The sequence below is a fragment of the Manis javanica genome, chromosome 12, assembly GCF_040802235.1.
Source record: "Manis javanica isolate MJ-LG chromosome 12, MJ_LKY, whole genome shotgun sequence".
Classification (NCBI taxonomy): Eukaryota; Metazoa; Chordata; class Mammalia; order Pholidota; family Manidae; genus Manis; species Manis javanica.
In genome coordinates this window covers 97,446,530-97,461,442 of record NC_133167.1, presented here as the reverse complement: position 1 = coordinate 97,461,442, position 14,913 = coordinate 97,446,530, and the positions used below count along the sequence as shown (strand labels likewise).

General features: G+C 45.2%; 1 protein-coding gene across 13 annotated transcripts in view; it reads left to right on the top strand.

Annotated features, from left to right (window-relative positions):
• Positions 1-14,913, top strand: part of MTUS1 (microtubule associated scaffold protein 1) — a 129,925-nt gene that overhangs the window by 105,339 nt on the left and 9,673 nt on the right. For 12 of the 13 annotated variants that reach the window (XM_073219101.1, XM_073219095.1, XM_036997049.2 and 9 more), the window contains one exon: positions 14,101-14,315. In XM_073219101.1, the coding sequence (XP_073075202.1) occupies positions 14,101-14,315 (215 nt within the window). The remainder of the gene's footprint in view (positions 1-14,100; positions 14,316-14,913) is intronic. The other variant, XR_012124014.1, reaches the window with a different exon arrangement.

Genomic DNA, 14,913 nt, shown 5'->3' with positions numbered 1-14,913 from the left:
CTAAGTTTTACTGGATGAGGGGGAAATCGGACAACGTGGCTTTCCTGTCTGCATGGTGGCTGGAGTTGCCAGCCATCCCACTCTGGTATCTGTGCAAATGCTTTGCTATCAACGTTATTTTTGAATCTTGGCAGCTTGACCCCAAGTTCAGAGAATTCCTAGCACTGCTCTGACTAAGCCTAGCAGAGCTGCTGATGACCAAAACATTTGTCTTCCTGCAGAGAGGGGCAGAATGGTTTTGTCATTGTGTGGGTCCTGTTACACAAATCATGTATTTTTCCGAACCGCTTTTCAAATGTAAAGAGCGGTGCTCAGATTTCCCTCTGATGACAGTAGTTATAACCCCTCAGGGTGGCTTGTGAGCACAGAGCTAGAAGGGCGCTGCAGACCCAGGCAGCCGTCAGGAGGAGGCAGATTCTGGGCTGATCTCACCATCCGCACAGCGCTGATCGTGGATGAGGACCAGCTCGCCAGCAGCCAGGCGTGTGTGGACACGTCCAGCGCTGCTTCTCCCTCTGCTTTAGTGTCTGTCTCCTGGAAGACGGGGCTCCTTCAACAGAGACAGTACTGCCCGCCCACCCTCGGCAGTGGCAGCGGCGGAGGCAGCGGAGTGAAGCCCTGTCTGCCCTGCAGCATCGGCTTCCTGCTCCAGCTTCAGCCAGGTCCCGAGCTGTTCTTTGAGAGGCTAAATTCCTTGCTCACTGCAGTTTTCTACGTAACAGTCCCTTCTTAAAGCGTGAGTAGGTGTGTGTATAAATAATGCAAAGGCATCAGCCAGAGACGAAAACCGTGTTCTTCCAGCTCTAGGAGAAACTGCTCGTCTGTCTTTGGACAAGACCAGCATTTAGATATTGTCAGTATAATTTGCTGGACTTGAATACTCCTAAGGATCTTCCCCAAGGCAGAGAGCAAACCGGCATGAATGTGGGGCCAAGGCTTCTCTCCGCGTCCCTCCGGCTCTCGCCTCCCAGGGGGAGGTGACCCGGGCCCTCCAGGACCTTCACACCCAGCTGGGCATCATCTCCTCTTGACTGCGGCTTACACTGTGGAAATGAAGGCCTCTTTAAGAGAGCAATTTTGAGACAAATGGAACTTCAAGACCCCGAAGACTGGAAAGCTCTAGGGAAACAGTTCAGGGAAGCCGAGAAATAGCCCAGCTCTGAGACTTTTATGGCTTTCTGCCATGTTACTTAATTTGATTGCTGCCGTTTTGATTACCTGGGTGACCGACTTAATTTGCTTTTGTCTCTGCCTTAAATGATGCCATGAATATAGAGTCAGCTCAGGAAAGAGGCCCTTTTCTGTGCTTCAGAGTCCATCATAGCCCAGTGGATATGGAGATGAGGCTACCTGGAGGCTCACATTTCAGCCTTTCCCTAAGACAAGAGAGAAACAGCACTCTTCTCTTTCACTCTGCTTGAATGGGGCATCCTCCTCCTTACCTCCTAGCGGAGAGCACAGTTAGGTGATTTAAGCTGACCACCAGTCGGTCACTTAGCCTGACAGGGAATAGCCAGCACAGTCTGTCCGCACTCTCCTGTGCCGTCTGTGTAAGGAAGGGAGCCCTCGGTGCCCTCGAGCGCCTCCTGCTGCCGTCGGAGTGCCCAGATGTGGCCGTCGGTCACCCAAGGCTGGACTCTTGGGATATATCACAGCTGCTGTTGAATCAAGTGGCAGCGTAAAGCCTTTTGGGAGGGGTTTTGGTTCATGAGGGGAGAGAAGAGAAAGAAGCGTTCAAGTCGTTCTTCGGGTGGAATGGTCTAGAAAGAATGCTCTCCAAGCTGCCAGCTAAGATGGAAGAGGACAGGCTTCTGCAGCAAAGTTTAAGACTCAGTTTTAAGATCTGAGGCAGTTGGCAAAGTGGTTAGACGGTGTTGTCATGCTCTCCGGGTTGGAATCTTTGGGAGGCAGTGTCCTGGGACAAACCCTGTCACATGTCTCCAGTCCGAAAATGGCAGGACTAAGTGTCTGCCTCGAGGATGGTCTGAGGGCGACAGGAGGTGATGCGCTGTGAGGCGTCTGGCACCACGTGTCAACAGTTATTAAATAGTAAGTCGTTCCAGGCACTCCACAACTGGCCTCGTTTGCTAATCGGGGAGGGCCTAGGCTACTGCAGAAAGAAATTATAATTAGACTAAATATTATTAGAAATCCTTTGGGGCAAGGTTGCTGTTTCTCTTCAGACTCAAGTGGAAGTGAGAGTTGATCGATGTCCTCCTGGTGTGTGGAGCCCGGAGGCCAGGTTTCTGTCCATCTGCTCCTACTTAGAAGTTACCTAACTGCTTCGAGTATGATTCCCTCCCTGGTGGTGGGAAGTTAATATGTGTTTTGCTAGATTGTTGTGGAGCTTGAATAAAATTGTGATACATATGAAGCAACCGGCCTAGTGCCTGGTCCCTCACAGAAAACTCTCTTTCAAAGGAAAGAGCTGCACTCCCCACCATCATCAACATATTGACCTTTTCCCTCCCAAATAATGAGGGATTGTTGATGTCACTCTCCCCGTGGATGTGTCTTTATCTTCTCTGTGAGAATTGAGGCAAGGTTCCAAATTGCTATGAACCGCAAAGAATAAAGAACCACTTATAAAGTTACAAGCAGTGAAAGCCAAGGAGAGTCTGTGATGTGGACCCTTCGACCCTAACTACCCCCAGCTGTCCCCTCTGCCCACTGACTTCCCCACCATGGCCTCCCCTGTTGCCCTGACTGGTGTCCCTACTGCGACGCTAACCCAGATGCGCTCCGTGCAGCTTGCGTGTTTGCGCCTCCTGGACATACCCCTGTGGTGACGTCCCGTAGTCTCTGCAGAAAGGGTTTTAAACCCCCTCTCAGTCTCCTCTAAGCAAAGCCATGAGGCTCCACGGCTCCAGTGTGTCCTGGAGACTCCTGCTCCTCAGGCCTTTTCCCTTGTGTTTTCCTATTGTCTTCAGATAGTAAATTTCTTAATTGCAGAGATTCTTTCTTGCTGCACAGGAAAAAAATACAGATGATTTCCATTTTCGTGGGTAATTAATAAATATTTATGGGTTTTGGAGGTTGAGGTTTACAAGTTCCTTTTTAAGAACAGTATGAAAATTAGAATTGTAAAGCTAGAGGAAAATGGCCCACAGCTACGCTACCCTGCCATAACTTGTATTTTTGCATATTCTCTGTTTATGTGAATATATACAACTCTGAACTCTGACTTATTTAATTAAGGTATGATCGACATACAATAGGAGGCTTACTGTTCCATCAGTTTTGGCAAACACATGCACTCGTATGACCTACACCTTTATCAAGGTTGGAGAAGATTGCTACTGTCCCAGAAAAATCCCTCATGCCCCCTTTCCTGTAGACCCTTCCTGCCCTAGAAGCAAACCCTGATTTCACTTTTTTACCGTAGATTAGTGCTGTCAATTCTAGAGTCTCATATAACTGGAAAATGCAGTATGTTCTTTCTGTGCCTGGCCTGTTTGTGACGTTGTATTGCTTTGTGAGTATAACGTTTGTGAGATTCAGCCGTGGCATTTTATTTCATGCTGTTCTTTTTAACTTAGATCAAGCACTTCTCCGTAGCGCCTCATAGTCTCCGGGTGGGCGTGTTTCATGACTATGGGAAGGTCCGTTGAGTGAGGAAGTGTAATTCCCTTGCCCCTTAAGTAGTGTTGTAGTAGAGCAAGGGTTCCGTGGTGAGCTCGCTGCCCACCCGTTCCCGTGGTTCCAGCTGCAGCCTGTGGGGTGAGGGCTCCCACTCGTTTCTCTAGTCTTCTCCTTCCCCAGCTGCAGATGTATTTTTCCCAGTGAGGGGCTGGAGCAGTGTGAGCACACCGTCCTGCCTCCTGAGCGCTCCGCGGTGGTGCCTCGCTCAAACCTAGCCCCCAAAGTCTGGTCATCAGCCCCCCCTGTGGCACTGCTATCCACCTACCCCCGAGCCAGCAGCTGAGGCCGCCTCCCTGTCCTCGCCCTGGGACGCCAATCTGAGTTTCTGAGTTCTCGGCTTCCCTCGGGCCCCTCCCTCCCAGAATCTCCCACCTGGAGCATCTGCCAGCAGTCGCCCAAAAGGCCAACTTGCCCCCCAAGGCCGCTCCTCTGCTGTCCGTGTGCTGCCAGGACAGTGCTTGTAGTAAATCTCCCGTGTGTCCCCTACAAGACATTTTTAACAAACACAAACGACTCCATTTTGGCTTTGGGAAAAAAATCCAAACATACTAAGCCACCATGTGTGATTTGACTGTAACTTTCTGGTCCAACTTGATGAGTCTGGACACTCATTTACATTTCTTCCCCACCTTCTGTCCCCTCCCCGGGTCCCAGCCGTGGGCTCATTCGAACCCCTGGCCCATGTCATCTCTCTGCGTAAAGTGCTCTGTCCTCTACCCAAGACCCTTCTACTTTTTGCCTCTCAAACTTTCTCATTACTCATTTTTAAACCTCTAGCTAAAATATATTCAATTGCACTTCACCCAGATCTTTCAAGTGCCTTCTCCTCTGTGCTTCAAGGCCCTGTGTTCTTAGAGTCATTTGCCTGCAGACCTCCTCTCACGTCCAGAACGGTCAGCACTTTAAGGGTAAGGCCAGTATCTCCTTCACCTTGAAGCTCTGCAGGTTGATACCTTGTGCCTGGTGCTTAGTACTAGTGAATGAAGAATTTGACTAGTGAGGATGGTACCTGGAGAAGCTGGCTTTAGAGGCTTATAATACACCAACACTCAATGGTTTTTGTGCACAAACACTTTCCTTTCAACTATTTGAAAATAGCATGTCTGTTTTTAGGAATGAATAATAATAAAGTAGGGTGAGGTGAATTCTCTTGGAACCGTATTGTGTGTGACCATCCCAGTTAGATCATTTTGAAAGTGTCAGCCCTTGAAATAGATTACAGTTCAGTTTAAGTATCTACATCCACAGCAAACATTTGGCCTGTGAGACAGGGGATAAATGTGTCATTCTGACTCTTTCTAGAGTTGTGTTGGATCAAGACTGGTATAATAGAGGGCCGTAATTATGATCTTTGGGGGTCTCTATTTTTTTTAATTATTTACAGTTGAAATCACCTTTTTTTATCCAAGTTAATGAAGAAAAGGTATTTTGTTTTCCAAATATTTCATCATCAAAATTAGAGACTCACATCTCTTTCTGTATTTATGCTGATTGTTTCTATTTCATAACATAAATGGGATTTTGACTCTTAATTTCTAAAAAGTTTGGGAATTCCCATAATAGTTGTATGAAAGACTAGGTGGTTTTGCCCAGTGTGTGTAGAATAATATGAGACGGTTATAGCAGTAACATTTATTGAATGCATACTCTTTCCTAATGAAAGTGTTCAGCTCTAAGTCTACTGGTTTACATGATTTAAAAAAAAGAAAGAAAGAATTGAGGACCAAAGTGAAGAATCTTCCCTAAGGTCAGACAGTTAGAAAGCTGAGTTTTTGGATAAGAGCTTAGGATGGCTAGACTCTCAAACTTCTACAAACCACAGCAGGGCAAGCATGATGAAACTGCTTGAAAGGCTGGAATATCATCTGATATAAACACTAGCTTGCATTGATGATTGCTCTTGGAATCTTTTTATTGGAGTCAAGAGTTCAAGAGGTATTGCTAGATTAGAATATATCTTGTTATCATCTGCTAGGGAAGAGCAACTTGGCTTTGCCAAAAGCAGTGTTACAAATTGTCCAATCAACACTTAACTGGTGTCTGTGAACTCGAGGCTACCTGACACCTCATGGAATGTGTTAACTCTGTCACTAGTTTTGTCTACAGCTGTGGTTTAACAAGGCTGTCTATTTAAAGTACTTCTCAAACTCTTCACAGTTAAGTCACTTTTGAGTTGCAAAATTCCAGAAGTGATTTTGGAGTGGGTTTCCATGAAAGAAATCTATCAATGTAATGAAAACCAACTGTATACCCAAACAATTCTTTATCTCACTGGGTCAATTGAAGGTGGAGTAGATACCCCCTCAAACTTAGCTCCTTTTCTGTACCCATGTCTATCCTAAATTTAGACTGGCTCTACCTACAGAGAAGAGACCATGTGCTTTCACCTGTACAGATGCACAGCGTCGCTCAGGTATCTTCTGTTCTGAAAGCCCATAGAGTCGTCTTCCTTGCCCTTGTTCAGTTTCGGTATGTTCAGTGTTTCCTAATTTAACATTGTTTGTCTAGCGCAGTGGTTCTCAAACTTCACTGTGTAACAAAACAACCTGGTTGTTAGGATACGAGTCCCAGCTCTGACTCAGGTTGGCTTGGGAATGGAGCCCAGAATCCACGTGGAATGATTATCCAGGAGATGCAGATCCTGGTGCGTGCCGGGCCACTCGCGGACACGGCACCAGCCATCCACAATGTTGTTTCTTCTCTGTAGAAAAGTAGGTGAGCATTAGGCACTGTAGGAGAGGAAATAATGCCAAAAAGTCCAACTGAATTGAGTCCATTCTTGTACGTAGGCTTCCAAATTTTACACATACCAGCAGCTTTCACCTGCCCTTTTGAACTTTGCACCCTGAAAACAAATCATCAAGGAGAAGGAAAGGCAGAATAGTACCTGCCTCAAAAATCACCTTTTCATTAATATTAAATCACTTATTTTGATTGAAGTGCAATCACATTAAAGTCTTCACTCATTTTTCTCAGGCCTGAGCTGAGAACATTATATCCATTTTTCAGCCAGGCTTTCGTCTCTGATCCACTTTCATGCCTAAATGTTTTTGTTGGTCCACAGAATGTCTGCGATTATGAGAGCATCTGTTTTGCAGCCTGCTGTTGGCCAGTAGGTTGAAACACAGCAAAGCCTTTGCAGCCATTTATTGGCAGGGAGAACCTGAGGCCCTGTGGAGGCCCAGCTCGTCCCCACACGCCAAGATCCGCTGACCGCGCCAGATCACCATCCCACATGCAGAGATTTTGTCAGGACTAATCTGTGTAGGGGAGAGAAAGATCATTTCTTACCTGCCTTATCTTAGAGTCTTCATTGCTTCCACCAGAGAAGTAAACCCTAATACTCTGAGGTGTCCACTGTGTGTATGAATTAACTTCTTTCTTGTGCTTCTCATTGAGAAAATAGCCACACAGATCAGGTTCCACGTGGTGGACTGTAGAACCTGCATACTGAAGAAAGCCGAGCCCGTTGAGTTCTGGGTCTGATCCTGCCACTTTATTTCCCTCTCTGGTAAAGCTGGATTTAAGACCCTACCTCTTTTGTTAACTCAAAGCATTCCTGTAGTACATGAATAATAAATATAAGAGTACTTTGTAAAAGAGGAACTGAGCTTTAAAGGTAAGGTGGTGTTATTTATGGGAGAACTGATTTGATGGCACGGGCGTTTTGTAAAAGTTAATTCCTAATAGTTACGATTCGTGGAGAGCTTTGAAATCAGTTTCACGTTGATTCATATAATTCCCAAGCACACTCAGAAAAGCGTTTGCAACGAATTCTGAAATTTAGAAAAACACGTTTGTCTACAACACGTCTGCCAAGCTTCTAGGTCATGGGAAAAAGTCATTTCCTTTGGGGAAACGGAATCCAGGGCTCTTCAGTCCACAGAAGGTCTGTGAGCACTAGCTCTACAAAATACCATAGTATCTATTTTACTTTATCCTCACCAAACTGTAAGGTCAGCAGAGCAGGTGGTATTTGCTCAGCCTTGCTTATCAGGAAACATGCAGAAAGCTGGGAACGCCTGCTATGGGGGTGCCCGGGTCCCTTCCCTGCTAGTTCTGTAGGCTGAGGCCTCTCCACAAAGTTGCAGTTTCTCTTTAAAAAATGGCTTCTTGATCACGTTGTTCAGTTACTTTACGTCTCCGGTTTTAAACAAATTAGACCGTAAGAGAGTAGCCTACATAGTCACTGGCCCTGGAAGTGTGACATGCCTGGACTTCCCTGCATAGAGTAAATATTATGAAATGGTCACACAACTGTGATAGAAGGTGGTGTCTCGTTCCTGGTTCTGGGGCTGGGGTGGACCAGAGCAAGATTCCCCTTTCTTTTATAAACAGCTGGTTTCCCCTTCCTGTTATAAATAGCTGGTAGCACATTGTGCACCTTGCTTTTCCACTTAGCAGTTCTTTAAGTGTGATGTGTGTGCATATGTATATATATGTTTTTTGTATTAAACAGTCATAAAAATCTTTTTTTTTTCAGAAAGTATCTCATTAAATAGCTATGTCATAATTAACCGGTTCCTTCCTGATAGGCATTAGGCTGAATCTGATGTTTTGCTGTGAGAGAAATGAGCCAGTGAGTGGCCTCATCTGTCCCTGATTTTATATGTGTAGGAGTATATGTGTAAGATCAGTTCTTTTTAGTGGAACTGCTGGGTCATGAATAATGCAGAGCAAATGTCAGATGAGCCCAAACTGAGAGATGTTCTATAAAATACCTGACTCTTTAAAACTGTCAAGATTATGAAAACAAAGACATGTGCAGATCAGAGAAAACTAAGGAGACAACGACCCCTAAAAGCAATGTGTGGTCTTGGACTGGATCCTGGAATCGAAGGGAAAAAGGACAAAGTTTGAAGTTGAGTTGATGATACTGTTTCAATGCTAGTTTCTGGGAATAGATGACAGTAACGATTGGGGGTACAGGGTGAGCAGTGTCGGGGAGCTCTCCATTCTGTCCTCGCAACCTTTTCAAGAATCTCAAGTTATCCTAAAGTAAGGTTTATCCTTCAAAGTGGGGCGGGCGTTAGTGGAAAAACTGATGAAACCTGAATAAAGTCCATAGTGGAGTCATTTGTATCGTTGCGGTGGTAAACCCTCAGTGTTGACCAGTGCCCCCTGCTTCTCTAAGATTGCCTCTGGGGAAGCCAGGTGAAGCTAAATCCAAAATTCACCATTACGTTTTTTTAAAAAAGCAAGTATGTTTACCAGGAGAAGTGTGTGTGTGTTGTTGAAGACAGGAGTAGGGGTGCCCAGGAGTGAAAGCAGGTGTGTGATTTCCCAAGTGGCCAGAGACCAAGAAGGGGGGGACCCCAGCTGGATGCAGGCAGCTCCCTTCCCTCTGCTATGGTGCAGAGAGATGGGTGGGTGCCCACAGCAGGCCAGCTGGAAGCATCTGGAAGAAAGTGTGGTGTACAGTTGAGGGAAGGGGTCATCTTATTTCTTGGTCTGTCTCCTCTTTCTGTCGCACAGTCGCTTATTTGACATTGTGAGAGTGATAATCTTCGTGTGACTTTACCTCTCCAGTTCTCTTTTTCCTTTTTTTTAAATATATATTTTTACATCCAATTTAGGTAAAGTCACCTAAGAGTTGGGAAAAATCCCATTGTGTGTGATGTGAAGAACAGTAGACAGAGGAGATTTGAGGTGGGCGTGCACTGCTACCCCGATCCTGTGTGCATTCACGTGCCCATCTTTGAATACCATGCAGATGACGCTGCTTCTGTCACTTTCTGTCCCAAGCATGTCTGTGAGGGCTCTTCAAATGCATTGAATTGGTGGACTTTTGCAAAGCTACCAATAACAGCAGTAACGTTTATTGCAACCTTTGTCTGGTCAGGCACCGGGCCAGATGCCTCACATGTATTATTGTATTTAATCCTGCAGGGAAGGCACCAATGCTGTCTCCACCTAAAAAATAAAAATGAGAAAGTATAGGCTTAGAAGGCTTAAGTAACTTGCTCAAAGCACAAAGCAGGTAAATAGTGTGACTAAGTTTTGAACCTGAGTATTGTAGGTCTGTTCTGTTAAGACAGTTATTTAGTTTGAGAATTCAAACACGTTCCTGAGAAATTTAAGATTTGTTTGTCTTGTGATGGAGCGTGCTACTGAGATCTAAAAAATTAACACTGTATCATTTCAAAAGAATATTAACAATTTAGGGCTATGGTCATGGAATGATTTGGTCTGTAAACAGTACAATTTTCCAACACCAAATGGAAATCTAGTAAACCTCCATCCTCCCCTTCTTAGAAAGGCCACCAAGAGTCCTTAGGCAGTGGCCACACTGCCACTCCTGGGCTGAATGCTCACAGACTTGGGATGAACCCAGTTCTGTTTTCCAGAAATTACATTGGACTGAGATGTCAGGTTCTTTTCTAGATGTCATCCAAATAACTACTGGAAAAGGAGAAATTTCCAGCATTTCACCCCTTCTGATATTTTTCCTTGCTCAGTCATCCATGCTTCGAACTGTCAGAGAGCCTCTGCTTCTCCTCTTCTGTTCTTGACCTGGAATTCTGAGGCCTGGTTCATCCCAGGGTGAAAAGGCTGACTTCTGGTTTGTGAGGTGGCCTTACGTTTTGGGGCTGATTGAACCACAAAGGACGAAAGGACGGTTTTGCACTGGGTGCATTTTGTATTTGTGCAATAACGCCTCGGAACCAGTATCACCTAACACTACAAAAACACCTTGCGTACTCAGTCCAGACTCTGAAAGATTTTAGGTTTGGGTTTTGGCTTTGTTGGGTGTCTGGCTCTGTGTGAATGGGATTCTGGAGAAACAGCCAAGGTAGAGGACCAGGGTGAGAGCAAGCACGGGGGCATTCGGAGCCTGTCCTACATGGTAATGAACCCATGGAGAAGTTCACAACTAAAGGCATGGGGTGGTGTCCCCCATGGCCCCCCAGACTGTGTCCAGCCAGCGGATCACTCTGAGAACCCTTGATACAACGTGGACACATGTGTCCCTGAGACAAGAATCTCAGAGGTCTTTTTGTCAAATAAAACCTTTCCTCGGGAGCCCAGGCCAGCAAATTCCAAGTAAGGCCGTTTGCGTGCTTGTGCATGTGGTGGTGTCAGCCCAGCTGTTACTGCGCAGCACGCCGGCCATCCCGGAGCAGAGGGCTGGGCACCAAGCTGCCTGCAACCCCATCTGACCCATTTTTCCCCTTTCCTCCCGTCTGTCTTCCCTCACCTGACTTGGAGTGGCCAAGAAGAGGGAACACTATTTAAGGTTCTTTTTTTTTTTTTTTTTAAACAGAGAAAGCACTGCCCAATTGCTAATGAGAAAAAATTTCCATAGATTCTCTTTGATTTTGAAGTCTGATGCACCATGATTACACACATTCAAAACTGACAGTGGTGTGAGCACTAGCAGACAGGTTAAAGTTCAGCAGGGGTAGCCTGTTAACCACAGAGAAGCTTTTCTAGTTTTTGGTTCACTCAAGACATTTCTGTCTCTGATAGCAGCATTCAGATGGGCTAGAATCATGTTATTACTTTTTTTTTTTTTTAACTTTGAAATTCCAAGGAGGTAAGGGGAAAGGCTGTATGAAACCAAGATTTCTTTGATGAGAAAGCTACTTGATGCCTTGATCGACTGCTTGCAAAATATCTTTGTATGGCCAACCGTCATATGGAAGTCTGATGCGGAATCCACGCAAGGACGCTTGTGGCCCCACCACTGAATCTGTGTACTTTGGAAAGCATGTCAGTAGAAACTAGTGCTGTGTTCGCTTGCCTAACAGTTGCTCTTGAATCACGGTGTTCCCCTTTGATAGACATTAGTGTAATAAAAGGAAAAAATGAAGAGGGTATTCTGTACCCATCAGCACAGCCATCATCTTTTACTACACTCTTTCAAAGAAAAAACTTAGGTGCCATTTTTAGTCCCAAGGACTGATGTCAGCGATATTCCATTTGATGGTCTGTTCTCCGGCCCCCATCTCCTCCTTGGTCTTATCTCCAGCTCTTCTGCCTTGTTGAATACTCCAGTCCTAGAGCTCCCCGGCAGCCTCCCACACTGCTAACGATAAAATTCAGTTCTCACCCTCGTTCTCAGAATCATATCTCTATCGCATGCCTCAATTTAAAAGTCTGCACCAAGTCAAAACCACAAGATACCACCTCACACCCATTTGGTTGGCTATCATAAAACGAAAAAGATCACAAGCTTTGGTGAGAGTGTGGAGAAGCTGGAACCCTTGTGCACTGCCGGGGGGCATGTAAAGTGGCGTGGTACTTTGGGGAAACGGTGTGGTGGTTCCTCAAATAATAACAATGACCATATGATCCAGCAATTCCTCTACAGGGTATATCCCCAAAACATCTGAAAGCAGAGACTTGAACAGATACGTGTAGACCATGTTCACAGCTATAGTATTCACACTAGCCAAAAGGTGGAAGCAGCCCAGATACCCACGGATGGATGAATGGATAAACACAGTGTGGTATATACATGCAATAGAACATAACCCAGCTTGAAAAAGGAAGGAAATTCTGACACATGTTAAATGTAACACGGGATGAACCTTGAAGACATCATGCTGAGTGAAATAAGCCAGATACAAAAGGGCAAATTCTGTATGACTCCATTTATATGAGGTACTTAGCATTGTCAAGCTCATAGACAGAAAGTAGACCAGTGGTTGCCAGGGGCAGAGGGGAGCCGGGGGAATGGGAGTGTGGTGGTGTAAGCGGTATGAAGGTGTGGTTTGGGGAAAAGGTTCTGGAAAAATAGATGGTGGTGAAGGTTGTGCAACAGTGTGAATGTCCTTAATACCACAGAATTGCTTAATACCACAGAATACCACACTTAAAAATGATTAAGATGGTAAATTTTAATCCGTACCACCCTAGCTGGATATAAAGTACCAGGAGTGCCATTCACTGGGCCCATAGGTGCTGCCCAGTACCGTTGCTTCTCATGTATGCGGGTCTTGTCTTCTCAGTGAGCCCCCGAGGAGAGGCTCCATCTCGTTTCTCAGCAGCTCCTGGCATGAGGGGTCCTGGGCGGGGTGGGGGGGAGCACAGGCTTTGGGGGCAGAGTCAGAATGCAAACTGCTTATGCAGTCCAGCCCTCGCCCTTCCTCAGCTCTGCACCCACGGGCAAATGCCGAGCCCCCGCTCCTGGTTCCCTTATTTATTCGCTGAGTGCTAAGGGTCTCACAGGACTTCTGTGAGGCTCAGACAGCATATTAGGGAGCCCCACTCCGTGGCAGTCATCGCAGTTTTTGTTGTGTTTTTGTTTTTAATGTCAGTTCCTTTCCCCTTCCATGAATATTTGTGGATTTATCGGAATGTCAAGGGTTCACTTTGGCAGACACTACTCTTTGTCATTATTTCTGTATGGTCCATTTTGCCTCTGAAAGGATATTGATATGGGGCAGTGACTAGCATTTCTACCGCCACGTGGCGTGGGCCCAAGAAAACAAGTGGGCAGCATTGCCAGAAATTCATCCTAGGCACCAGCCAGCTTCATGTTACTTAGGTAGAATGATCATCGATGTAAACTATCCTTTTCTCTGCCCTAAAACAATCCTATTCCTTCTGCAATCCAGAAATGCATACTCCTTACCAAAAGAGGGGTAAGGATTAATTTGACAGAATTGCCAGCGCCCATTTCATATTGGTCTGTGAGCACGCTGGGATCCGGGGAACACGCCCCCTCCTGGAGAGGCAGCCCTCCTCTTCCTGTGCTTTCATTCAGAACGGCAGGCTGGGAAGGTCCAAAGGCCAGCTTCCTAAGAAGTGACCGCCGTCTTCCGGGATTCACTGTAGGATGTGTGCGTGGCTTATGTGCACGTTCTGCCACGTGTTGTTAGTGATTATGTTTTTGGTAGTGGTGGTGAAGCCGTAAGATGCTCTGACTTTAAATTAGGTTTATCAAATTGCTTTACCTTTTAAAAATAATGACCTTCAATATATTCATGTTGTAACTCTTAGAATGTGTTTTTCCTGAAGTTTTTATATGCTGGTGTTTTGTGTTCAAAATATTTGAATGTTTTGTTCTTATTGCTGTATTTTTGGAATCAGTGCAAAATTAAGAACAAGCTTAAAATCCACTTGCTCTCTGTGATCTTCCCTGTTCTTTGCTGACTGGCCAGCCTTAGAGATGCCTCAGCCAATCAGAGCCTTCCCTCCTCATGGCATCTGCACTGATCGGTCTCCACGGAAAAGGGCCTCTTCACGTGGGAACCTGGCTCTTCTCGGTTACTTCTCTTTTCGCTAGACAGTTGTTTTCCTTGTTTGGTTTTTCCTGCCAGACACCTTTTCCTCTTAGTCCTTTTTATTCACTTCTATACTATTATGAAAAATCTGGTCACAAGAGAACTGAGTTCTCTGAGAGTCCTGTGTTCGTGCTTCCAGAGTCATCACAGCTGTGTGTGAATGTTATGAATGTCGGACACCTAGCAGGTTAAGTCATCTTCCCTTTTCTTTTCCTTCTCTTTTCAGTCACTGCTTCAACCACCTGTGAGAAACTAGAAAAAGCCAGGAATGAGTTGCAAACCGCTTATGAAGGATTTGTCCAGAAGCTGAACCAGCAGCACAAGACTGATCTAGCGGAGCTGGAGAATCGGCTTAAAGAATTTTACACTGGTGAATGTGAAAAGCTGCAGAACATTTACATTGAAGAAGCAGAGAAGTATAAAACTCAATTGCAAGAGCAGGTCTGTGCGTTTGGAACCTGAGCATGTTCTTGGCCCTGGCTGTTTACTGTAACTATACTTGCAGTGTGATGATGAACATCCCTTGATGAACTTCTCTTTGGTTTTTATTTAGATAAGTGAAAAGATTTAAAAAATTTTTTCTTACGCTCAATGTACATATGTTGAGCAAAAGAAGGGAAGAGAAAAAGAAAAAAAAAGATAAAATTGAAAACACTTTACTCCTTCGTGAGCATTCTGTTTTTGTGCTGCTCAGACATTAGTTTGCATTTCTTCGTCTTTTTTAAGATGGCACTTGTAATCATGCATATTTTTCACTTACTAATGTATCATTAATCTTTTATTTCCTTGCCTCCTTGTAAAATCGGTTTTTCACTTAGCAAATATTTATAGAGTGCCTACTGTCTGCCAGGCATGTGCTAAGGACACGGAGCTTTATGTGGTCTGTCCTTGAAACTGTGAAATATATTCTCATTCCTTAAGATGGACTTGGCCTTGTGCAGCCATGAACCCTGGAGAACTTGTGTCTTTGGGCTCCCGAAGTGGGGAAGAGAATAGAACCGGGAGGGGCAAATCCGAGCTGGGTTGTTCTTTACGTGCA